Source organism: Varroa destructor, unplaced genomic scaffold, assembly GCF_002443255.2.
Source record: "Varroa destructor unplaced genomic scaffold, Vdes_3.0 BEIS01000004.1, whole genome shotgun sequence".
Lineage (NCBI taxonomy): Eukaryota > Metazoa > Arthropoda > Arachnida > Mesostigmata > Varroidae > Varroa > Varroa destructor.
In genome coordinates this window covers 44400210-44427850 of record NW_019211457.1, presented here as the reverse complement: position 1 = coordinate 44427850, position 27641 = coordinate 44400210, and the positions used below count along the sequence as shown (strand labels likewise).

Below are 27641 nucleotides of genomic sequence, written 5' to 3'. Positions count from 1 at the left end.
GAAGAGCCAATGTGCCCGCACATGTCAGAACCCATCAGCGTACGCTGACTGGAACTGCGTGCGCGAATAGTACGCGGCGGCGGCAGCGGCAGTGGCGGCGGCGGCGGCGGCGGCGGCAGCAGCAGCGGCGGCGGCGGCAGCAGCAGCGACGGCGGCGGCAGCGGCAGTAGTAGATGTTTATGAACAGCAAAAATTGTTGTTAGTGTCAAAGATGAGGCTTGTTCAGTAAAAGTAATGAAATTTCAATGTTTAGGGAATGCAATGTGATTGTGATCATTTGAATTAGTAGTGATCGCATGCGTTAAAGTGAGAGTTGGATATAATGAACTGCTTAATGAAAAGTCATGGGTTCATGTTCATATGCGATTTTCATATCGTTCTATTGTTATAAATGAGTGGCAGTGATGTTTGCAACCGCCTCAATTCTTCTATGCGCTATTATATCGTTGGGATTTGGTAATACTTATGCATCCCCATACGAGACAGGTCGTGGACATCGACGGATGGAAATTACCACGGTGAGTGTCATCAAATGATAAATGTGCGCCGAGGGAACGCCGGGATATTTTATAGTTAGGTTATGATAAAATGGCCTTTAGTAATTTGCGCTTATCAGATTTGGTGACAATTTCCCTGTGTTTCCATGAACGATTTATGGCAATAATGTTGTACAAAGTAGATCACTACTATATTGGCGCTATGCTTTAACAAGTTACTTATAAATAGAAGGTGATTGATATTTTATATGATATATATATATATATATATATATATATAGCAAAGCTCCAAAGAGGTCAGTTAATGTAATATTATTGCTTTTATTTAAATGAAGGTAGATGTAAAATCAACGTGGCTACGCCGCAACCATTGGTAAAGGTAGGGGCACTCTATGTGGTGCTTGGCACGTGCTGTGAAGAATATTTGTTGCTACGGGACTAGCTAGAAGTTGACCTTAAAAATTTCTAAAACCTAATCTTAAAAAAGAAAAAGAAATATAGAATGCAATGAACTATAAGCGTATAGACCTGTTCATATAGACTTAGTAACTTATAGTGAAGTTTATTGATCTGAGCTTGCTATAATACATACAATAACAAAGAGTAGCAAAATAAAGCGCGTGCAGTATTAGCGGTGAGCTCCAACGGATTGAGGTAGGTGACGTTAGTTGGCAGGTCGCGGTTTTCGAAACGGTATAGCAACTGATGAAATAAACACTTGTTCAGTCTGAGTTCTTCCAAGTCAAAGCTCTTCCACCGACTGGATATGGAAGATAATTTCATTAATTTTTCTGTAGTGTAGTTATTCTAGAGACTGTACAAGATCTCCCATCCCCTTACTAGCTCACTCCTAAAAATCATTTGAAGGAAAAATACCAGCTATTACTTACGACATCAACTCAAACTAAAAAAGAAGTTATAGAAATGGTCATGCACCAGCTTCGCATCGGACCCGTTGACGTTTCGCGTCTGACGCTAGTCAACCTCCAACATATGAAATCCGTTTTAGGGCGCATTACGCCGCTCTGAGAGAGTTCTCCCGTGGCCTCAGTTAGCTTCTAGATACAATAACCGAGCACCGAGACGAAAACAATAAGAACACACGACTCCGTGACGACAGAAGTAATACAGCACTGTTTGAAGTCGCCGTCCGACCCTGCCCATCACTTCTCTGCCCTAACAATGATGTGATCGTCTCATCAGTTTTCAGTTATTCGTTGCCATGTTTCAACTGTTTCTCGTCATTTCCATATAATTTGGCGGTCATGCATGCGCAATAGCACTAATACTGAATTAACACTCCTTGCGTGAGCTGCTCTTGTCAACTTAATTCGTAACCGTCTGGCGATAGCACCACACATCAGTCGAACCTGGTCTTTTTCGTTTGAACGAACCCGACGACAGTGTAATCTCTCGTCAGTCCTCGGCTACTGGCGTCGCTTTCTTTGGGGGTTGGCCCTTTGCACACCAGTCTAGAGGAAATTAACGTTCTTGGGTGGGGTCCCTCAAAAGTAACTTTACGTTCGTTCCCTGCCAATATAGGGCGATAAATTTATATTATCTTTGATGATCTCAAAATGACCTGGCTATTATTTTCGACAGACTTAATAAAAACCCTTTAATGCGAGGGCAGCTGTACAGTGTCATCACGACTAGCTATCGTGTTATTTGTTAGTTTTGATCGACAAGACAGCTGGGAGAACTGTTTTTGCCTAGTTATTATTACATTTTAGTCACCTTCTTTCTTGAGTCCTGAAAGTGCTTGCCCGTAACATCATACAGGGTTAGGTTTATGTAAGGGTAAGGTAAGGTGTGAGGAAAACATATACATAGTTTACAAATCGAAAAGTGCCTTTGCTTAAATATGAGAAATAGTAATAGCTGAATCATTTTAACTGAAATTATATACAATGTAAATGTTGGTGTACAAAGGACCCTGCTTCGGAGGTCTAGTGAACCGAAGGGCGGTACATGTTGGCTTCTTTTGTTAAGAGAAGCTCCAAGTTCGACTGGTCTATGAAGAATGTCTCATGTAACAGTGCCTATGGCGAACCACGGATGAGTTGGTCAGCTCGTACATGTTTACCCGGCGCTCGCCTTTCTCCAACAGCCGAGCAGTTGGGTTAAGGATTTAACAAGTAGAAGTCGTGGCAACGGAGAATCCGTTAGGCGATTGTCCAACTAGTGCCTTTATTTTGTGTAATAAATCAACGACAATAAAATTTTAAAGATAACTGGTGCCGTATAATAAACAGCAGGCGAAGGCTCTATTAATAACAACAGGTATTCGATGCGTTTGCCAGCGATTTTGAGATTGTGGCAGGTTTCAGTTTATGATATGAAAGTATTATTCTACTCATCAGAGCATAGGGTTCCGTTAACATTCTGCAACGTATTTCGATTAATGTTTGATTTTTTTTCATTGAAATTGATATGAAAAAAAAAAAAACATTTACCATAAACGCAGGACACGAGTGATACAAGACGCATTTTCAAAGTAAACACCTTTTGACGATTTCATTAGCTAAAAAAATAAGGATTTCTTAACGAGATTACCAGCCTGCGTAACAGAGTGCACCCGGCGCAAGCTGTCACGTTCTGAAAGGTGCTATTATAAACTAACGTTCGTGATATTAGAACCAAATCAAAGATCAGATGCGATAAGACAATCCCTGTAGCTATACGACGTTATGGTTTGTGAACTAGAGATCTTCATTTTTGATCTATAGAGTAGCTGGTATCGAGATGCAGTCGGTCGGCCTTGCACAGGGCGGAACGCTCCGAAAGAATTCTGTTAAAGATACAATTTAAAAGTGCAGACTGAGTATAGAAAAAAAAAAAACTATTAAAACAATTTTTTCAAATCAAATCACGGCTAAAACTGTATATGAAAAGAGATACGATTCTGGCTTAAAATGGAAATAGGCGGGTTTTTGAACTACTAAGAAACTTTGTATTTTCACTTTCATTTATCTGTGACGAGATATAGTCTAGACTTATCTTACCTAGTGTTGCAGTGTATATTTTAAGGACAATCAATAGGTAGTTACGTGCGACACCACGTTCCGTGTACAGACTAACTGGCGCTCCATTCAATATATTGTCAAAGAGTTATTATTAATATGTTTCAGCTCAGCAAAAAGCTGTAACCGTCCAAAGTCGTTCAAGATACGCAAAAAAACCGAAAAAAAAAAAGACCACTAACTCACTGAGAAGAAAAAAAGATGTTGATAATGGAATCGTGATTAAACGAAACGAAATTACATACTATACCGATACTAGACTGATATGACGACTATACATAACATAGACTACTCAATAACCGGCATCCTTTTACGTATATTACGTGTACTCTTTAGAACGTATACTGTGGAAAGATGCTTCTTCCTGGATGTTTTTCGTGAGTTTTTAAACATCTCCTTTCTCCGGTTATCCAAGGTACGACAGTCACCAACAAACGCTAACATTAAGCGGTAGTTAGCGTCACAAATCGCTGTGAGACGTGACAAATTAACAAAGTGTTACACAATATGTATTCATCCATTATTTTCTCGTATAGATGTTCGGTGGTGTCGCAAAGCATCCATCTGTTTCCACTGTGCATCTTCAAAGGCGTCTGAATGACCTTTCCTTCCTGGAACATTCAACCCTTCATCGAAATACAGCGGTAACGTGCGATTTGTACCTTGACGCGTCTTCGTATTCCAGTCATCAATCAGGGTTCTTCCTTCATTGTTACTATATTCTGATTAGTGACCAACATGCAATTGCTACTGTAGTTCTGACAGCAATGCAGCTGACTCCTGAAAAGGAGACCGGACTATCGAATCCTTACGGTGTTTCGCTTTCTCGTCACGAGCGAGCGTCAGTGCATTTTCGAGATCCGCTCTTTATGAAATATTGAAGGATGAAACTATCAGTGGGCAAGCTAATAGCGTTACGCTCGGCAAACTGCGGTAATCGAGCAAAGCCTTTGTTGATTCCTCAACAAAAATTAACGACCGCAGCACAGGCGCCCCTCGTTTCTCTCAATAAGCTTCTCTAATTAGTTGATTCGTCGTTAAGGAAAGCAGTCGTTAAAAGAAACCTATTCCTATTACAGCCGTTCGACTTAATTTTCAGTAATATCTTAAGAGGAAACGTATCAAAGCACCTTTTACCTTTTTTTTTTTTTTATTGGAAAAAGTTTTTGTTGCGGATTTCTGATACACGAAACTATAACAAAAATCCTGATGCTTGGCCAAACGTTTATAGTACAATAGGCGAACACCTGCTTCCTCAACAATGAAAGGGATAAGGGTAGATAAAACCCTGACAATAAGAAACACCAACTGTAGACACAACTAAGGTCTGAAAATTATTAAGATTACTATCCGAGTATCGTATACATTCCGGATAAAATTTTCTAGTGTGTGGAACACTGTATATCTTCCTATTTATTCGCGACGTTCATTCACACAGTATAATTTTTAGGTGCTGGTAGTAGCAAGCAAAACTCTCCGTTTTTCTTTGTTCTTGTCCACTGCTTCAACGAGTTGATGGCATGCTAAGACGGCATTTGCATCAGATCGCATAACACTGTTCAATCAGATCTACACAACGAGTTTGTTTCAGTCACTTTTTCATGCAATTACATAGTCACCATGTCGATGAACGTGTGTTTCCTGCAGAATAACGTGTTTCAAGTAGGTCTTGGATGGTCTTTGTTTTTTGCCATCTTCTCTAATCGTTACCTAGGTCCACTGAACATTCGTACGCTGCCGCTGACACGTATTTAAGAACTATTCGTCAATTATCTTCCGACGCCGATGTCGTTTTTTTACGTTTTTCTTTTAGGTAAGTCAAATGTCCCTACGCTCCTAAATCGCACGCGTATACAGCATGACTAGGTAGCTTGACTTTGAAGCACGAGCTTTGAATATGCATACATAGCTCCTCTGCAACATGGACGATAGCCTATATATCATGATTGCAATCAGGTCGCCGTAGGCCTGCAAAAGCCGAACCAATACAAAATTGTAGCTAAAAACGGGTCGGTTGATCATCCTTAGCGGCACCTGCACAGATTTCGAACTGGCACAATTCGATTATATACTAGCTTTGCTCGACCTTGACACAGACGATGATTGTCACGGGATGATTTGTCCTCTCCATTATGAATGCGTCGTAAAAAGAACTAACAGTTGATTAGATGCCGTAGGCGCCTCCGCGATATCTTTAATTTAGAGATTTTTCTGGTAAAATCAAAAAAAAAAGCGTTGCCGTCTTTTGCTGTGCTCATGTTTCATACGATTTTTTGTTCTCTTTTGTTTTTCCGTATATATTTCATAGATATGTGTATATTTATATCTTTAATGGTTATATCTCATGTTGTTTAAGAGCTTCACATTGGACTTCGTCAAGCACATGTTCGGGCTACGTAGTGTATACGATTCATTTGTGTCTCGTTTGAGCTGAATAAATATCCGCAGTTCGTTGGCATAGCGTCTGAAACAATATAGAGAACCAGATGGCTTGCTGACCGAGATCGAAATAATTATAGTAACAGCCGTGATTATCGACAATATGGAACACTCTATGTATTGAACCTATCAGAATAGTCTGTTCATCTCAAAACACATCTTCCTGTAGTATTTTGCCAAGAACTATTTAAACGTTCCTCGAGAAACGTTCCTGGTAATTAGGCGAACTTGTGCCAATATGTCGGTAGCTATACCGACATAACGATTAGGTAAAAAGTTATCACCGGTCAAATATTTCTGCTCTTGTCTAAATATATGTTGTTACGATAAGTTCGTGAATAAGTTAAGTATGCGAGCTAGATTAACTACCGTTAACGTTAGATGTCCACTTACTACAGCGCTCACACGCTGTCTTCACTTGAGGAGCATACCGCGGACGAGTCATTAACCGTTTGATGCGTCTGCTTTATAATACCAGCGCTCAAGACAATCTAGTAGACGAAGGCTACCCTGTTGCTAACTGTACGTATATTCGGCTTGAAAAATAGCATTGCCATAAGAAGAATGACATCAGAGAGGTATCGAGTGCTCGCAGTAACTATAGGCGAGGACTCGTCATGCGAGATGCGGCATACCCTATCGACATGAATTCTATATGGACTGATTCAGTAGTAACATATTAACAGCCAGTTGGGCTCTCTGAGTTGTACCGGTAGAAAATGTTAGAGAGATACCGCTAGCCTATGAATCGTTGCTGTATAGAGAACAGTGCTGCACATAAAACCTGTTCGAGTTTTAGTAGGTATCGTTATTTGAGAGTTAACCATTTCTAGAAAGCTATTTCTTTTCTAAATTTTACTTTTTCTAGGAAAAAAATACCTAGATTCCTAGATTTTGTGTGTATAAAATGTATGGGCTTAGTAAAACGCGCGCCATTTTTAAATGTCGTCCTCTTCATTCTACTTGTAACGGTTAGATTTAGCTGGCTGGCAGCTTTTAGGCTGAATTGGGTACCGTCAGTAAATGTCACATCGGGTCTACTTATAAAACAGACAAACAGATTCGTATCACATTAAATCGACTAGATAGAATGTTAGGGATCCATTTCTTTACGAGCCACAAACATTCATCCTCATACAGAATCTACATTGCATACTGGCTGAAGAATGTTGTTTGTTTTGATGTCAAGGAATCAAAAGGCACTTACAGACACTGATTTGTCAAATAAAGCTTACGAGATAGATATCATGCCTTGTTTTGCTATAGCATTTTTTTTATTATTATTATTAGTATTATAATAAATTCGTTTATTATCGATCAAGTGAAGTTTATCACGCATCTATTCCTCATCAAGTAAGCAGATTTTTCTGGCGTGGAGGTAACAGGCTGTATTTGTAGACGCGTTTTGGTCTTGGCCATCATAAAACCTACACACTCATCAAGGGTTTATCTTAATAAGAGGAACTAGTTACAGTAGAGGACGATAGCGCTACGCTCGACTGACGGAGACGTTTATTAAATTGGCAATATTTCGTTCGAAAATCGAACTAATGCTCATAAAATAAGGCCAGAGCTGAGATATGCTCATTAGTTAATACCCTGGCTAACTAAGAACAATCACTTTGTCCCTATGTACGATCCCTCGAGTAGAACCCTTGTTCGGAGTGGTCGGTGATGAAGAATTCGCGACAGAGTGCAGTCTGCTCAAGCGAAAGTTCACTGTGCTATAGGTCCTTTATGTTAGAAGGCCTGTAGAATGACAAAACAGTAGGTGTCTACGGGTCCGCCATGAGCACCTCGGAATGCGCCCTCGTTCTGCACTTTCCCATGAGTGTCTACGTGCCGTTACCCTACCGACCTAGCGCATAAGTGCCCCGCTATTAGTGATTCCCAAAAGCAAAGATGGGCTAACTCTGCCATCGTCATGATGCGGAATCGCTAGAAAAAGCGTCTACTACAAGCTGTTCGTTGGCCTGCTGATCAAGAGACTTTCTATTTTCTAAAAGAGCAAGGAAGCTATACGTGAAGAAATAACATAGATCTCGAGGGAAGCGCTTCGCATAAACAGTTTGGAATGTTTTGATGGTCGACATTAAAAAATTTCGACGTATGTGGGTGCATCATAGAATAGGTTCGCTCTACTGTCTGTGATCTCGTAGAAAAATAAAATGACTATTGACGACGGAGTAGTAGAGTTGCCCCCTTCAACGAAATAACTAGCCTGGCCTCCCAGATGGTAATGTAAGCCCCCTTCTGTTCTCATTTTTACGTAAGTCTTTTTAACAAAACAAAGAACCGAAGAAACCCGGTTGAAATTATTCTCTGTGTCGATGATTTGTCTTAGCTTACTCGAAATGCAGCAGGCTTCGACCCGACTTCACATGGTAGTAAGGAAGCTGTGATTAACAATCAATTTGCATGAGAGGAAGCGAAGCGGATAAACTGTTACGTGGTCACCCGTTTCGCGATCCATGACTTCCACCATAAATGATTTACAAATGGGCGTTTCCATGAAGCCATATATTTATAATAGATGTGATAGGAATTGTGACAAATACCATACAGGTTGCTGCCCCCTAAAGCCTTTTCTTTAGACCCTTATTAAGAGTCTGGCACACTGATGCTATTGTAGGCTGAGTAGCTAGTGAACTTCAAACTTCGTAAGCTTATATATGCTACCGTGTGATCCATAGCTATATTTTATTAGTCTTTATCTTTATACGAATGTGTTAAGTATGTATCATCGAATGTGATTAAACGTTATTCTATGTGACTAAAAACAATCACATATCTTATCCATTTATCTGTTTACGTAAAAATATCTGCGATAATAGCCAACTTTTTTTCACCGAAACGGTATATATTCTGCAATGAAGGTCTAGCTTTTAGATGACATTTTTCTCTTTTGAAACATACTGCCATTATATTTCAACCGAGTCACTACTACCGAGTTTTGACTATCTAGCAAAAACCGGGTTCGCCCTAAGAGACCTTCCTTACTCCTAACCGTTGAATATGGCGTGATGAGGGCGAGATCGACCAATCTTTCTGACATTTTTCTCCCCTTATCCTTCGAAAAATATGAGACTTGACGACGGTCGACCAGACGACTGCGACCGGTTGATGCACCCGTTTGCCGTTTTTCGTCACCATATTTTTCTTAAACTTAGTAGCTAAAGCGACGTCTCTTTTTTCGTTTTTACTTCTCCAATCTCCCTTTATATTATTTTTTTCGCGTTGCCTGCATTTATTTCCGTGTTTTTAAAAAGACGGTACGTTAGCGTTGTGGCGGATTTTTGTTTGTTTGTTTGTTGTTACGGGAATCGCTCTTCGTCTTAGCATAAAAAAAAAGATCGCGAAACCACAAAAGAAAAAAATCCATGAAGTTGCCGACAAATCTATTTGACCGTCGCAGTGCCGTCCTTCATCATTTGCTCCTACGGTCGCCATTTCGCCCATCGCACAGCGGCGACGAGTTAGTCGCCTCTGCGTCGGAGGTGGATCAGACCAAAGATGGAGGAGGCGGAGGTGACGGCACGTTCTTTGGCCTCTCGTTCTGCTGCTGCTGCTATAGTGTCGCTAGCAATAGCATCGGTAGATAAAATTATGCAGGTGCCAGTGCACTGTCCAGCCAGTAGTCAGCACTCGATCAGCGTCTTGTCGAGGGTCTTTCGTCGTCGTCGTCGTAATAGCGATATTGTTAGTACGAGATTACTCGACAAAGCTCCACCAAATTTTATATCATCGGACTGGGGCTAATGTTGTAAACCAGCTGATAGACTCAAATGTGCCCAAAATGGATAGCCATGTGCCGGTTGGCGAAACAAAGCACGGATACCAAGCTGACGAAATGGCCAAATGTTCGCCGAAGCAACAAGCAGTGCAATTGTCAGATTTAGTCTACATATATAGAAGGTACGCTGATAGGCGGACGTGTTTGTCAGAGCACATATTTATGAGAGGTTGACAAGAGTTAACAGAGAGCAAAATGCAGTATAACAGGAGTGGAAGTTAGTTAAGCTGGAGATGCACCATTAATGAACACTGGTCACCGAAGCAAGACTCGGTGACATTTTAAATGCTGTATTATAATAATATGGTTATAAATATATAATATAATGAAATGCCATACGATGCTATATAATACAAATGTACTACCTAATGTTGTATAACATATATATATATACACCCAGGCAACGTGCTTTCATAACGGCTAACAGGCTCAGTTCTCCTATATCTAAAAGCAGCCCTTGCACAATTGTCTACTCTTATATGCTTTTATTAAGTTTTACACAAAGATACTGTCACCTAAAAAACACACCTAAAAGTGCTACTACCCAGACCCCTTCCGAAACTCAAGGACGAAACATCGCAGCTACCTGAGGTTAATATACACATGCGTACAAATTTACCACGTTCTGCCTCATCCTATTTACTGGTTACGGGTACTTCGTAAGTTCTTCTAAGTTTTATTTACTTTTAGCACGACTAATTGGCTTCTACAAGTAGCGGAGGAGAAGGGACGATTTCCATTGTGGAAATCATAAGCACATTGAAACGCACAGGAAACGTAGTGGTTAGCAGTCAGAAATTTCGCTGAAAATCGTTACATATAAAGGAAAAGTCTGGGATCGATAAAGCCAATGATCAGGCATGTCTTGCGTTTGATCGTAACGCTTTCTTAGACGAGTGGACGATTCTCCAATATACAGTCACATCAGTCACGAAATACGTGAAAAGGGTAGAAAGTAGTCGCGTAAAGACAATGAGATTTTGTCATTGCAAGTATAGTAAAGTTGCGTTGAGCGCCTTTAATCGAAGTTACAGATTGAGATACCTCTGCGATGAACAGAGGAGCTCATCTATCTATGAGTAAGCCTCCCAGTCCATTCAGCTTCAGCAGATGCTATAACCCAATTAAGTCTTTCGTCTCTAAAAGGTCCAGCCAATAGGAACCTTATCAGACCTAATATGTTCATAGGCCACCTATTATAAACTCTATCATGAGCCGTCCTTCGTTACTCACAGCCGGACCAGCAGCTATTGGCTACGAACACCAGATCGCGATATTGTGCCATGGTACTAAAATACAATGTTTATTAATGCGAGCTTCAAGCAAGCTGTTCGTTTTAATTCTAAAGTACTCATATGAGTAGTTTGAGGCTGTACGTTTGCAACGATTGAAAGTAATAGAATTAGCCTGTTATATAATTAGATCTTATAAACTGCAGTAGCACAATGATTTGTTGTTACGGCTGTTGTGCACTACTACGACGTACCAATGAGCAACATTGTCGACACAGCGTACCCATAATGGGATGTAAATAAATTCACCTTGTCGATGATTCATTGAATAGTAAACAATATCGGAAACCGTAACATTTGGCGTGCCCCGAATGGGGGCAAAAATTGTTCTGCTGTGGTTAACGATAAGACGACAGTTCATCTATACAAATGTCTCACCACACACACATGCTTCAGTTAGTGTCATTTTCTAGCAGGGATGATCTGACCGATCAACGGGACTCTATACCGTCACTCGATTCTACAGACGGCCAGTCGATGCTCCTTAACCATAAAAAAGAGTCCACCCGTGAGCAGGCGTTCTTTTTATGGGATACGGTCGTATCACCACCCTTGTCCATCGTTAACGTTGGTCTAGCATAGGAGATTGGCCTGAGGACAATTTTCCTGCTTCCAGCTCAGAATGCACGGCCATTCAGGGCCTACATTGCTAGGACTTACACGTTGTCCGATCCTCTGTAGTCCTGCGTCATCACTATAGCTAGTCTAATAATACACCCAATAAAACAATAACGACGCTCCATCACTACGGGATGTTACAACAACGGCAGCCACTAACGGTGATGACGGCAAGTGTCTATCAGTCTCTGGTAGCACTGCTAAAGGCCAGTATTTAACAGCATTTTTACGATAGTGTATACATGCTTCATATAATAATTTAGACACAGGAGTCTATTTCGAGTTCCCTGTGTTGCCAATTGTCGACTCTCTTCTCGCATACTATATGGGGCGGTACATCACGCACGAGGAGAAAACACCAAACATCATAGAATATTAGTCGCTATTGTTGGGTAGAGACGACAGTTTCGCCGACTGCATTTGACGTTGTTTTAGTACACCCAACAATAGGCGGAATCGTCGCAATTAACGGCGTGTCACGGCGGAAATCGTCGCAGGCAATCGAGGCTTGCATATATATATATAAACCTAGATACCGTGACACAAGATCCCATAAAAGCGCCCGTATACGGAGCTATTTGTTGTTTTTACTGTTGTATTGCTAGGATGTTGTTTTTGTTGTTGCAATTGTCGTAGTAATAGCGCTCGCTGGGTCCGTTGGGAGGTCAACAAAACATAGCGGCGACGATGCCGATATTATCATCATCACTGTTGTCGTCTGACGACCGGTTCCGTCTTTTTCTTTGCCTTCCGTTGCTTTCGTGGCCGAGTCGAATTTTCGGCAGAAACAAGAAACAGCGACATAACGAGCAAGAAGGGGGTGGGGGCGGGAGGGGGGCTTTATAGCAATAAAACACTGATTGTTGGGCGCTGGAGGGGACAAGCGAATTACAAATGGTGGGAACGGATCGCGGTGGCAGAAGACGACGTGAAAATACTCTACAGAATTTTTTTTTCTATTGAGAGTAGAAACGGGAATTTTTCGCCTTCAGCGTTTGCTGCACGAGGTGTCAGCGAAAGACTTTTGGATTGCCCGTTCTGATTTGCCACATTAGTAACGGGTTCTAGATTGGTTGTAATAAAAAAATAGGGTCGAAAGTAGAAGTGGGAGTTCAGGTAAGAAGACATTGGTGGACAAATCGGCGTAGACGTAGACAACCTACGCTGGCTATGTATTGACACTGGTCTCGTAGGATTACGAAGCTAAGTTGACAAACAGCTTTATAATGAATTAGTAGTAAATGAAAATCAGTCACTAAATCTGGCGTGGAGATCTATGCGAACAGAGGTAACAGATTCTTCGGCATACTTTGTTGCGCTTTCTCTGTCTGCTTACGTTTGAATATCATCCGCGGGTTGATTTTGAATTTGAATTCGGCCATATTTCATAGGTGGATGTTTACACCTGAATGTTTGAGCCACCCCTCATATCCTCAACAAAAGATCTGTTCTAAACCGATTAGGCCCAAAATCAGACGCGGCAAACTAATATCTTCGAAGTGATATTATACCCTAATACTTATACACAATATTGGCATTATAACGATTACTAAATGGTCAAGTCAAAAGGCAAACCACTGCGCTATATGTTTGTTTGTCCGACCTTCTCGAAAACATTCAGATGACTGATATTTAATATCGTATATATCTTAAAGGCAAAGGCAACACATATGTACGGGGCTTGAAGTACAGAAATACGTCGTTTGTTAAGGCGTCTCCTTGAAGAGGGTTCTAACCTAGTTTGCAGTATCAACAAATGATTCTCAGCTAGAATCACCTTGACGAATAATGCTATCCCTGAACACTTTCTAAGCTTTCGATTTAATCGTCTTATCACAACAGTTTTATTTGTCCTAACACAGAATCCGTGGTCTGACAACCAGTTTTCTTTTCTTCGAAATTTGCTGAAGTGCGCTGGCTTCGATCTGACCTGTTATAGAAATGATGAGAGCTGTAACTTGCCCAGCAGGATCCATCCACAGCTAAAATGTTGTTTTTGATGAACAATGAATAGTTTTTTTTTCGATAGGGAAGAAAGCTACCGACTGTATCTCTTTCATAGATCACGCTCATGAATTTATACTACACCCTCTCTTACGTTATTTATGGCGTTACCGAAGCGAATCTAGCATGTTATTAAGAGATGTAAACCTGTGTGAGAAGTACTCAACAACCGTTATTACGGTTGTTGAGTACTTCTCAACCGCAACCAAGATTGCGACTTGACTTTCTATCAAAAAGCCGTAAAGAAGTAAGAATGTTAAAGAAGTGATACTAAATATATATTTTAATGCGTTTTCCACCTTTGTGATAGCGTGTTTTTCTAGCACAACATTTATTATCCGTATATTTTGAAATATAATAGACATGTCAAGCTCATGATAGGTTGAGATGTCGGAGACACGTTGGCTACAAATTTCAAACTGTGATATTTAGCGAGGTGGTCAAGTGAAAATGATCGGCCGACTTTATCCGGCCGCGTCGAATCTCATTCATAGGGAAAAATCATTCTCTACAACTACAACGACTTAAATGCCGTTTACTACTGGCAAAATACATCTCTTTTGGTGGACAGTTACGAAGTTCATTGACCAGCTGCTGTCCAATAGCAGCAGTGCTTCGTAGCGTAGCACATAATATATCTAACAACTTAAATATACGCGAAGATGCCACAAGTATAATGGAGTAAGACACTGATGCCACTAAACTACTGTGTGTGTACTATGATTGTTATTATTATACAAACAGTTGATGACGAACTTTAAGAGTTGTGTTCATCTCATTCATTGATTTTGTCTGATCAGAAAGGCCAAAGTCGTTTCTCGACAGATAAGTAAACTAAGCGTCGACGGAGCGCTCCGGACGGCCAAGCCTCTGATCAAAAGCGACCAGCAGGGGTCGCTGCTTGCCTGCCCAACCGACGACACTAACACTCTACGTAATTTAAGTGAATGAAAACAGCTAGAACCAAAGCAGGCACGTTTTGATTGTGGTGTTTCAACGGGCAAAAAATGCTGCTTCTAAAAACAAAAGATCTGAGTATATTTTTCGAAGCGGCGCCCTGTCTGGAAATCAGGTCGACGCACTGGGTCGGGCTACTTTGACGCGCGCCAAAAGTGAATCGAATGACAATAACCTATCGAAACTATTATCGAAGTGCGCTATTATTTAAACCTGCAATAGACCATATTTACTTTAACTGATATAGATATTATGAGCGCACTGATACCTGTCATCGATCGTGGCTAGAACCATATGAAGCATAACTCACCATAGCCATACAGGAGGAACTAAAATAAATAGTCTAAGCTCGAATAAGCCAGCGTGTGTCTTACCCCGCCTAGACCAGACGCGCATCAATACCGTTTGCAAAAAAAATCGCAAATTCTATTTCAGCAACTTCACGGGTAACGTTTTATGATGATTTAGCGGGAATTGTTTTAATGGAGCTTGTTCGCTGTCCATATATCCTGCCGACTGATTTCAATAAGCCATTAATTTAATATCATAATTTCCGATTTCGACCTGTAAATGTAGACTAGATTAACTAAAACGCCGTTGCTTGTCGACATCATAAACGATACTGAATGGACAGCCTTTGGCAGGGCGCAAATAATGGGGTCGGCTTCTAAACAGGTCGTAAATCAAATCCGTAGAAAGCATGTAGAGAAAAGTGCAGTAGCTTATACAGCAAAAGAGAGGGTAAATAATAACAGGAAAGGCCAAAAGAAGACCCTGGAACGCGTGGGGTGTGATTGTTGGCGAAACCAATAGATTCGGACGATAAACAGAAGACAATCGTCTGCTGAACATGACCCCGTTTTTATAATGCTGCAATGTTGCCTTTATTAGTTACCTTCACCGGCTTTTTAACCTATCACTTACGTGATCAACCCTTCAAAGCGGACACATCAATTCTCCTGTAAGATACAGGCCTTATTCGTTCCTTACGCACCTGGTCAGAGCCCAGTCAGGCTCGCCAAGGGCTATGAGCTAATTCACTCACTTCAATGTCTAATTTCGAATTGTTTGCTGCTTTTAGAGGATCAAAAACGAGAGGTAAATACAGGGGCAAGTACTGGCATTAATTATCTTTCATGTCATTTGTTTTTGGACATTTTGCTTATCATTATTTAAGCAAAGAGTCTGTCTAGTACAGAAAGCAAATGAAGAAGACTCGTTGTGTTGACGATCGTGGTGTTTGTTTTTGCCACCATAACAATTATTCGTTTGAGTATATTGACTGTATTAGACACGCAAGTTAACATACTCTAAACGACATGTCATTGAACGTCTAATCCACCATGACTCAGCTGTGCACGCATCGAGTACGAGATAAAGAAAACACCTCAAATCTGCCAAGACAAGTAATAGAGTCTAAGCCAAAAAGCGTGTTAGTAGCTAGTACCGTGATTGTAGCAGTAATTATCTGAATAGCATTAATAGTTAACGCAAACATCTCGAAAATTTCGTTGCCCATACATATTACTGGTTGGTTGGCTTCTAAACGTCCCTTTGACGGAAGCCATCCTCTGACGGGCTGTAATGGAGACCCCCAGGCGACCAATCTAAAATAAACCAACAAGTCTAAAAGAAGATGAAAGCATGAAACGGCAGAACGTTAATTAAATAGAGATATTTTGATATATTCTAACTGATAGAAGCTTGAATAGGTCGAGATATAGGTTTTACGGGGAACGTCTTTTTTTTTTCTTTTTGGTAACTGGTCAAGATTCAACACGTTTGTTATTGTCAATTAGCTAAACAAAAAGAGCCTAAGAGCTTTGTAGGAGCCGTAGCTAGGTCATGACATGCGCTTGAGAAAGCTTTATGAGAAATCTTATTTAGGAAAATCTTTATTAGAAGACAGAAAGAGTAATTTTAGTTAGCCAACATATAACGCTGTAGATACTCAACGATTAAACATAACGTTAGCAGAATATCTTCAATGTAATTTAATTTAATTTCAATGCAAATTAGAACAAGAGAGCACATAGCTAAGTCTTAAATGGGAATAATAAGCAAACACACTTGTAGCATATTTGGAATGGAGGAAAAGGAAGGAAAAACCCTAGTGTCCAATAAATTTTACCACAGCTTCCTTACTTATGCCTTACATATTTGAGGTAACTTAAAAGATCATTGATAAAAACAAAGCGAGGACAGATCACCATTGGTCAGGTGAACTGGTCCGAAGAGCTGAAAGGGGATGGGATAAAATCAGAAGTAAGTGAATCGCCTTTGCTTCCAATGTTGCTCATACGTATACAAATGGGTTGCCCAGAACTTCAGCGAACATCAAAGATAGGTTAAAACATTTTAGAGTAGTGCAAAATATTGTTATAGTTATTAGTCGCTATCTACAGAATGTCAACACTTTCACCGATGGACTCTGTCCATACGTTTCATGACATAATAATCTCTATATTTTATAAAAAGCGGAATAACATTTACTGAAAATATACATACTTACCAGTGATAATACCAGTGAATAACTAACGGGCGCCACTTGCATTTAATTCCGCCGAGTACAACTTTTAATAGATACCAACCAACCAGTGCAGCTGGTAACGCCCTCTTTCGGTGATGTTGAGTATTGCAATCTTACTGATTGGAATAATTCAGAAAACTGTCGCCTTTTAGCGATTTGGACTATTATCTAAGTTTCGTATCATTCAATCACAAGCATTTTCTTCGAAGGCGTATGTCTAAGTAGTTAGTATCCGTAGTTTGCTGCCTCTATCTGTGCTTGACACAGGGGCTAGCTGTGTCCCTGAAGCATGGCTGTATTGTTTTGTCGACCTTATGCTCAAGGTACATTGCTAGGCAAAAAAATTCCAGATTCTACAATATGTTATAATAGTAAAATCAATAAACACCGTGAAAATGACTCAAGTGATCAGCAATATAAGAAAGCCTCTTTAATGTTTAAGTGATGTATATATACGATCAAAGGTCTATAAAAAATCGAGGATTAAGGAAAGTGAGAGGCTTTTGTCTCTCCTAATCATCCACTATTATATATAGATAATTTTATTACATATCCGTGGCTTCAACCTCCAATGGACGCTGAACAGGTCAAGCTACAAGTGAAATAACAGATCACTGCATTGATAATAATATAAAAAATGATACTAATAATAAATACATACGAAAAATCGTTTTCTAAACGTTTGACATGGTTGTACAGCTACTGCTTTAATTTTCGTAAAATATATCTGCATTTTATAGTTGGCGGGATATTTGTTTTCCAGTGTCTGAACGACTGCGATTAGGTGAGACGACATCTTGTTTGGCTAATTCGACATGCTTACCCACTGAAAGAGGCACAGCTGTAACATGGCCGTCTGTTACCTGAACGAATCGGGTTCGATATGGCGCACTGCCAGCCATAGAGCGTGATGTGTCGCTCATTCACAGTTAATTCAATTAGCATAAACATGGCTGAAACATATTACGATATCGTTTTACCCTTTGTGTGGTTTCAACAAACATAATTAAAAAAAAGAAGCTTTCCTTTTCGAGTTAGGGATACCTTCATCAATATGCTTATCTCTCAATTGTAACAGTTGACCTTCATCAAAATATCGCATAGAAATCTGTGTGGACTTCAGACTCTTTTTCTGCTCAAATTAACATCGTCGTATTGCTTTGTCCGCTGCTACGATACGACTAGCTGCGCTCTAGACGGTCCGATCGCACTCGTCGGATCTCTAGCCCAAGTAACCTTCCAATCTCATTAATAGAATTTCCTTTATGTGTCGTATTTACCTCTCTACAAGTGTTTTCTCTTTCTAATCGGCTTTAAGGCCGAACCGGACGCATATGTATCACTGTACACACAAATTACGAACTGATATGTCGATATAAATACACAGCTTCAACAGTAGATCCGCAGTGTGCAGCCTCAGACCCATCACTTGCTGTCAAAGTGCTACCGGCAACACGAATCAAGGCTAGCTAGTTTCGAAATAGCAAAAAACGACTGTGAATTCTACGGAGTACCTTTTCTCTGGGTCAGCAGAATATCTCAAACTCACTGAACGACATGCGGACTCAAGAAATAGAGGCGAAAAGTGCCAACAGTCATTGCTATAGCGGGTACAGCGCGGAATAGGAGTACTTGCTTTTTTCCTGCCAGCCTTTTTACTGATGAGCCTTACAGGCTGACCGAATATCTGGCACGGGTTAGTGGCTACGGTGGCAACCAAATGGCAGAAAAGCTTTCCTTGCCTTTGTCCTGCTCGGGGCTGATTTTTGTGTGCACGCGAATGTTCCTTCAAGAACGACAAAAAGCCCATATTGGTTTGCCTTGACTGTCAAAATGCAAGTCAACGAGAGCAGAATAAACCTACGAGATGCCACCGTTGCACGGCCACGATGTCACGGAGGTAATTGATTTCGACTTCCTGCTATCGCCACATGTAGGCGCTGCGAACCGTAGTCCATGCATACACGTGCAGACACGCAGGGAAAAACTGGCAATTGCAGGAAACGTCAGTTACGCACTAACAAACTCTTGTCTGTCGTTTTCTCCGACTCAATAGGGTTAAGGAGTCTCGAACAAAACATTCCGCAAAACGGGAACTTGAAAATAGAAGCTACAAACAAGATGTATTAGACCATGTCCGCACAGGAAATGAACCGAGAATAGAGTTCGGTCTTTCACAATCGTGTCTATTACGGGACCCTCGCGTAGAAGGCATGACAAAGCGTCCTATGAAGGCTACCGCGAGAGATATGACGCGCATTGCCACTTGAATTGGGTTTGATGTTGGCATATATTCATATGTCTATGTATAAGAGTTACTCTTATTGTTGCAGTGGTCAAGACTAAATAAAAAAAAAAGGCGCCGTTCCTTCGTTACTGAATAAACTACTGAGCTACTAAAGAATAAATCCAATCTTTTTAGATTACAGTTTCTTTTTAGGACACTTATGACCTGATTACACAATTTAAGTGTCGAAAATGCTTCGTATTTCTCAACGTAGCGTTTCAGTGCATATCTTGTTGAGCCTTTGTGGCCTATATCTTTTATGTTTACTTCAAATATAGAAGATTCGATAAAACACTAGTTTAGATATTACGTTAAGAAGTGAGGAGTGTCTATAATTTCAACTACGGTTTTTAATTTAAATCTTTTGTTTTTAAAAAAACACTTAAACCTTACTTGAACGTGTCTCAGCCTAGAAATAAATTACAACATCCAAAGGTTCGGGGGCGTCGTGTTGTACTTTAGCATTTTAGTTCGAGCTAGAAATTGGCTGTCACAGATTTCATGTAGCTGTGCTTTCGCTACGTGCTGCTGCTTCTTAGGGACATTTCTAAGGAACTTTGTTTAAAGTTATTTACTAAGCAAGAGTTAGCTGGAACTTGTGGTTAATTACCACCCTTCAAACGAATTCAATGCTCGACATGTTTGAACCGATTTCTTCTCAGACAAACTCTACAAATGTTGAACGTACAAATATACAGTCTATTCAAGTTTGTCGAATACGAACAACTATGTGCCCTTATGTTAACAGAGGATCACGTATGACTGTGTCGGAAATTAGCGGAGGTGTTCCGTCTTTATGTTAACGAAAGCCTACTTGCATGGTTTTGTCTTAGGGGGATTTGCGCTCCTATACCAAGCTAAGCTTCAGGCAGATGCACAAGGTAGTAAATCAGGTATTTAGTGCACAAAAGGGCAGCCTGCTCGGGCCTGAATGTTCACGTAGGCATATGCTTAGACAGAACAGTGATGCTGGCTCGTCAGACTGGCAGAACGATTCCTATGCTTCAGCTTTTCTTAGTGAACCTACTTCCATAGATGGGCTTGTTTTAGGGAACTGGTGCACCCAAGGAGGACGCGTAATAGAGAATATAACCGAGTCGATTGCGTATCGGTGTCAATAGAACAATAGAATGGAAACCAATCATGCGACCTATGTCACGTTGTTTCATAGGAAACAGTGCATTACCTCACGATTAACTAGCTTCATAGGTCTTTTTGCCATTAATTCCGTTTTTCTAGTAAGTAAGTGGCTTACTTAAACAAACGCAACAAAACGTACTATAACATGTTCACAGATTATCGAAGAGATTGACGTGGTGACCAGCGAAGCCTATTCGCGTTTCCATATAAGTGGCCCACAGATGCCCCGTTGTATGGCGACAGCAGTAGCAGTGGCATGAATTGAATTCTGCTAAAACTTTTAAAGACTATATAGCAGAACATCGAGCGCGGAATTATATGTGCCATAGTACATCGCTGCCCATTCCACCCGTTCGGTACGAGGTTAATGGCTATTTCTAGTAATAGACATTTGTGTCTGCTTGCATATCCGGTGGTCTAGTCAATTCGGCTGACCAGCCCATCGGCAACGGTAGTCGGCTGCTGCCGCCTCGTGACGAACTGCTGACGGCCTCTATCGTAAATTTTCTTTTTAGCCAATGTCGCGTGACCTACCCCACGTGTACATTCACGCCAGCGTGTTGTCGTTGAGTCAGCCACCGAGTGAATTGTTGGGCCCGCGCTGAATCTAAATGACATCGATGAAAGATATGTCAGCCTCCGCGTCTCGCGGGCAAAGCAGTCTCGGCCATTATAGTGCCTTTGCCCCGCTTACTTACAATATGTGAATAACATTGCGGTGGTGGGCAACGAGCGTGACCACCACTCTACTAGAACACATAATTGACTACTAGAAACATAATTGACTATTCGTCGCTAAAAATAATTTCTGATATTTCTGCATGTTTTTTGGGAATTCTTGATGCTTTGGGATCGTTCTTTATTAACATCGCAGTCGTTACGTATGGTTAACGAATGGGGTGGGGTCTCGCTCGCTGCGTCACATCAACGAGGTCCATTAAGAGTCTAACGTACCTGGTAGATGGTAACTAAACAGGGGCTTAAGCGGCTTCATTGTTCTGATTATTGGCGTTGTTCTTATGTACAATATAAGTGGGAATCTTATAATATATAGTAGAATTGGGAAGGACGGGTCTGGCGACGCTTCTTATTCCATGAACTTTTTAAGAACCATAATCTAAACATCTTCTTTTTAAGGCTGTATACATACTTATAATTTATTTAATAGACTGGGAGATGGCAGGGCAACTCATTGGTCTTCACTATAGGCACCAGCTGCCAGCATGGTCATCTTCCACTGTCTTCTATCTGATTCACGGTTTCGCTTTGAAAGCATTAAATGGCCTAAACCTGCTCAACAGCTCCTCACTGTTTCATCGTAGCGCATATATTTACGGTAAGCTCTACGCTATGGGCAAACAAGGAGTGGAGAGCGTCGAATGTACACTCGCGTGCAGATAAAACTATATTCCCATCGACGCCACCCAACTACGGTTTCCCGCTGGGTTGGCTTGTCCAGTCTACTATCTACGATTCGTTATATGACGAACGTTCGCGGACCATTCAAATAGAATCAAGTAAACGGACGAGTGTCGGGCGACAGCGACGGTGGGCGAGAATCGAAGGCATGTTGAGTAGGCCTCAAGAACACTGTTAGAAATATTAGTGGACGTTTGAAGAAGGTGCAGATGTTGTATCTGCAGCGCCAATGGCACTATGGTCGAAGCACGTAGGCCTTAGATGCGTCGACAGTTTTTTTTTGATAGAGTCTGACACGAAAATTGAGAGCACAAGGTAAGTTAATAATAGCGCTACTCAGTTGGCGCGTTCAAAGCGAAATGACTAAAGATCCCGTTGATCAGCGATGACCACGTCCCGCAACAATAACCCTGTAGAATTCCAACGAATGTTGCGTCCTTGCAAAGCCACAATAACTTACTACACTTTTCTGCATTACCTGCTTAATCCTGAATGCCCTTCATATATCTTACAATACGCTCTTTTGATTGAGGCCTGTAAATTAACCTTCACCGAATCAATGTAGTAATATGCTTCATATTCGCTCTATGGCATACCACTTTTAGGGAAACTTTCGAAATCATTGTCACCAGGTGCGCCGCATGAGTCGTTTCATCGCGGCTTTTCATGCCATGGGTCTCACGTACAGCGACATGAGAAAATACCTTTGTGCGGATCTTAGATAGAAGATAGAGCCACAAAGCCAGCTGGGATCTCGTACCGTCTTCTAGGCGCAGCGCGACGTGCATCTTGCCGAACAAAGCAGATACTACCGCCGAACGCGTCCCTATCTGCTAGATTTAACTGTCTTAAAAATTCTATAATGAAACTTAAATTGGCTTTTCCTGTTGTCCTGCTGTTAGAGTAAAGTCAAAACTATGACTTGATAGACCCTTTTATCTAGAGGCAGGCTGTATGTGAACAGGAGAACGAGAAAAATATAACAGAGATCAAATGAGGAGGCGGGTCAGGGTACGGAAAGTACCCGAAGTATGTGAACCGCTTGATTCAATTTACTTTTGTCCTTTAATTTAATGTTTTACGCTGTCATAGACAATAGAGATAAACTAAATATGCTCTAGATGGCCATTATCGGGTGACGGTTATTACATTGCCATTTGATTATTGTTACCAGTGTTTTTCCTAAGCTCTTCTCGTTGTTGTTGCGCTTTTTACGGTCTGATTAGTTCGCTAGTCGTTAGTAGTAAGCTTAAGCAAAATTCTGTTTGTAGCAATATGCTTGGTTGTATATGTCTAGTAACATTTTTCCCTGTCCTTGTTGTGCTTTTGTTTCAGTTGATAAAGCCAAAGTCACCATCGAGGTTAGCCTTTCGACCTTCCCTGAGGCCAGGTAGCTGTTGCATAGCGCCTGTAACACACTGGCTGACATTCAATAGATGCTAATCTGGACAGATTTACCGATGACATTAAAGAAGAACTTTGGCAAATCTCTCAGAAAGATCAATATGAATAGAACCACAATGCTTGAACTTTGATTAGGCCTGGTGCAATAGAATTCCGTCCATCTAGCTTCTCTATCAGCAAGTGGTTCGCCAATGTCAGATAATTGAGAAATAACGACCACTTATTTGTTTCTGTGCTAGACTATGTGCCCACGTTCGAAGCGAACCGCCACTATGAAGACATGCAGGAGCGGACGAAATGCCACAGCCCTCGGCCGGTTGTCATAGAGGTGCAAAAAGATTACTCGAACGCGTCTATTGAGTATTTACCATCCTGCACCATTTTACACAGGTAGGATCAGACCCGTCAAAGCGAAATAGTCACGCACTTTAACTTATTGTTCTTGGATAAGCATTATATATACAAGCAGAACCCCTTTGACGCTCTAAGCGAATCCGATCGAGTCAAGCGTACGCGATTTGTATTGGAAGTTGCTTAACGGTCCCTTTAGAGAACAAACTCAGTCCAAAGCGTTCCTTTACGCTGGAGTAATGTGAAATGGATATCCACTCCTTGATCTCGGGATAATGTAAGCGAGACGAATCGTTTCCTTAGACTTGATCGATTTTGTATGACGTTCTCAGGTGCGACAGTCAGTCAGGCTGCTGCGGACACGGGCGAACCTGTCAAGCCCAGCGGAAGGAGTTGGTTGATCTTTATTTCTATGTGATTCCCGCTGACAGGACCCAAAAGCATGGTAGCGACATACTCAAACTTTCCTTCACGAACCATAGTGTGTGCGCTTGTGAAGAGGATTTAGTACCAGAAGACATCCATGCCGCTAACCCGTCCACACCATCAAATTCAAACGACAACGCAAACGAGACATTCGACGATATACCCGATGAGGAATTCATTCCGGAGCACAGGTAAAATAACGCTGCTTTCTAACAGCAATAAAGTAAGTAGTAGGATAATAGTAAGGTAGATAGTAAACAATAGTTAGCAGGTTGATCTTTAGGTCATTGATAAAGGTTAAAATACAACTTTGAAAATGTCTGTTAAGATATGTCATTTCTCACAGTCAACCAGTAACATTCAGTACCATAGGGACTATGCGGGTAAGTACGAATAGTTGCAACGTGACTTATGGGTCACTCTGAAATGATGTAAGGGAGGAAACCCACACAAGGGCAGAAAACCTTGATCCTGCCGACTGAGGTTGGGATAACAGAACTGCTATAGATTTTTCCAGCGCAAACGTATTTTTTTTTTAACGCATAGAGAAACCAATCGAGTTTAGAAACATATTCAAACTAAAGGCACATGATAAGGACACATTTATTCAAATAATTTTCTCTTGACAGGTGTAAACGTTGCCCAGAACCGTTCGCCGAACGAGTCCTTAAAGATTTTCAGTGTACATGTGACTGTTTCGATCAAGACGTGAAGTGCACCGCTATTAAAAAAGGCCGTAAGAGGATGCCTCAGACGGACGTCAGGTCAGTATGAGCCAGTAACTCCAAACTACAGATCAATATGCGTGAGCATTATTAGAAACTAAATACTTCAACTAGATTGATTGATAGAACACTGTTTGTTCCTTTTTTGTGTGAGTATGTGCTCTAAACAACTAATTATATCACTATATACTAAATCTTTGTTATGCATTGTATTCTACCAAGGGTCCCGAAACGTTCTCTTATTTTTATTTTACTGACAGAAATAGTCCTCTAGATGCTGTGTGCTTTGTTGCATAGTGTACGTCCGAAAAAACGCCTAACGGCGATACCGGACGTAAGACTTGAAATATTTTACAATTTATGTGAGCAAATAAAACTATTTATATGCATGAATGAGATAACAACTCTTTGCCGGTTTCACAGTAGCAGATAGACGTGTTAGATGATCTCGCCGTGCACACCTTTACCTCTCGATGACACTATCCATTTGTCGATTGCGTTGTCGATACAACTTGCGCCATCTTGACTTTTTCACAGTGTCTTAATTGTGAGCTGTCCCTAGATATCTGCCCGAACGAAAAGAAATCAGCATGACAAGACCTTGTAGACCGTGTTCCAGTCTATAAGTTTATTGTCACAGACCGATTCTGCTGTTGGGAGACTCATGTTACAATTTGTTTCGCGCGACTACCGCTATGCCCGCTGCTATTGCGCAGGATGTTACAAAGATCACAAATATGATAGAAATGGAACCGAGACAACAAGGGCTTATTTTTTTAGCGCTTATAGAGAAGCGAAAACGCCCGCCATGAATCCTGCTGCCTGAAGTCCCGTATCGACTAAGAAAGAAAAGTTCAAGTTGCTTGATAAATGATCAACTACACAAAACGAGAAATCTTTTTCTTTTTTTTTTTTGATAACAGGTATAATACAAAACCGTAACGGTACAAAGTAGGTAAACGTGTTGATGTGTGTGCAACTTTTGCACGACACTTTTCATATGTAATTATATTTACAATGGAACCGAATAACTTGTAACGAGAAAAACAAAGCTTGGTGTAACTTAGACTGTTTACAAGTCCACTTGCCTCTTCGATTACCTCGTTCCCGCTCTCGACAATTACAAGTTATGTTAATTTTTTTTCGAAAAATTTTACAGGTGCGTTAGGACTGGCGACTGTGGCGTGCCCCAGTGCTCGACCGGATCGTTCGACGCACGTAAGGGCCGTTGCCCACTCTTGACACAGCGAAAATACCGGCACGCGCGGCAGAGAGGGCACCGTTTCGATGAGCTTGATAAAACTGGGCACGAGTAGAGGTGATTTTATTCCTTTAAAAGAACAAAGGATGATGAGCAGTAACTTAGAGCTCAAACGCCACCGAAGCAGCTGATACAGCACACAACGGTACCAGACACCTGATGCAACTGCTGGCATATATGTCTTGGAATGAAACTCAATAAGAACAAAAGACATGATGATTTTTTTCTAACTTGCTAATAAACGTACATGCTCACATGGATGCAGAATTCTACGGGCAAAGTGCTCGAATCGATTGTGTCCTAATCTTCTGATTTGGCATTATACATTGAGGTATTGCGAGTTTATGCCTGCTTGAAGGCTGATGATTGCATTTGCGGTAGCGACAACAAGGAAGCACTCGTAGGTTTGTCAAGAAACAGGATTTGAGTCCGAATGGTACCATCGATAGATTTTTACCGAGTGAGCGCGGAAGCTCTTTTATAGGCGAATATACGAACACAGAATGATGGATTGTGTGATACCAAACAATAAGCGTGCGTTAAACGAAAATTGGCGCAAGTTAGTCTACGTAAAGAAAAAGGGGATTTATCAAAGGTCAGAAGAAGTCAGCCGTGCATGTGGCGGACATTTTTTTTGCTGAAAATATTCCTGATTCGAATGTACGTCGTAGGTTTTTCGTGAATTTATTTTAGGTAGATTTGAACCGATCTCTATTGATTTAAACCTCGGTGTATATTTATTAGACTGATAGGATTCGGTCATATCGCTGAACCTTTAACGTTTGAGCCCGACCGACATTCAGGTTTTGCAACCCAAATACCTACACAAGTAGCTAACGAATCCTGAGAGCGATAATATTCAGCTCCGTTTCAGTTATGTTTCTGATTTTCAAGACAAAAATTAAGTTGCCGTCAACTGCGATAGGAAAGATTATATCAAGCCCGATCGAGGAAGTTCCATGATCTAAGTTTCTTTTCTCAAGCTTGTCGCGTTGAAAGTAGGAAAAAAATGTAGCACTTTAAAGTTACTAAGTTCGATGCTGGAGCTTTGTCAAAAATGTATTAAGAATAATATGCCTCGTGACGTTATCTAACTTTCTGTCTAGACTGTCCTATGAAACTGAAATGACCCCTCGGTCAGTGTGGTTGAGCGTAAATCCTTTAAATTATTTGTGGCGTTTTTTTAGTTCTTTTTTTTTGTAAATACGTTCGAATCGTTAATTTATTGAGATCTGTAAAAACCATCTTAAAATTAAACATAAATTATTTTCACAATAGTCCGTGCCATCCCTGTCGCGAGTTATTGCTAACCATATATAACGATATAAAACAACAACTTCCAAGAAACAAAACTGAATTCAAAACAAGAAGGATCTGTCTTTTGTTATAGACAGACGTTCACGAAATATACTATTGTTTCTTTTCTTACAATCAATGTGCGTGCATTTGACGTAAACCTAGCCATATTTTAAATA

At 40.8% G+C, this 27641-nt stretch overlaps 1 protein-coding gene across 3 annotated transcripts; it reads left to right on the top strand.

The window, feature by feature from the left end:
• Positions 1-21: 21 nt before the first annotated feature.
• LOC111249270 (uncharacterized) lies at positions 22-26455 on the top strand. 3 transcript variants are annotated; one of them, XM_022802900.2, is made up of 7 exons: positions 22041-22314; positions 22605-23028; positions 23335-23389; positions 23643-23793; positions 24087-24371; positions 24810-24944; positions 26065-26455. In XM_022802900.2, exons 2-7 carry the CDS (start codon positions 22993-22995, stop codon positions 26219-26221), a joined length of 819 nt encoding a protein of 272 aa, XP_022658635.1. In that variant the 5' UTR covers positions 22041-22314; positions 22605-22992; the 3' UTR covers positions 26222-26455. The 3 variants fall into 3 exon arrangements, with proteins under 3 accessions (XP_022658634.1, XP_022658635.1, XP_086843608.1); XM_022802899.2 differs by lacking the exons at positions 22041-22314; positions 22605-23028 and adding an exon at positions 22-518; XM_086987482.1 differs by lacking the exon at positions 22041-22314 and having other exon boundaries at positions 22598-23028.
• The last annotated feature ends 1186 nt before the right edge of the window (positions 26456-27641 follow it).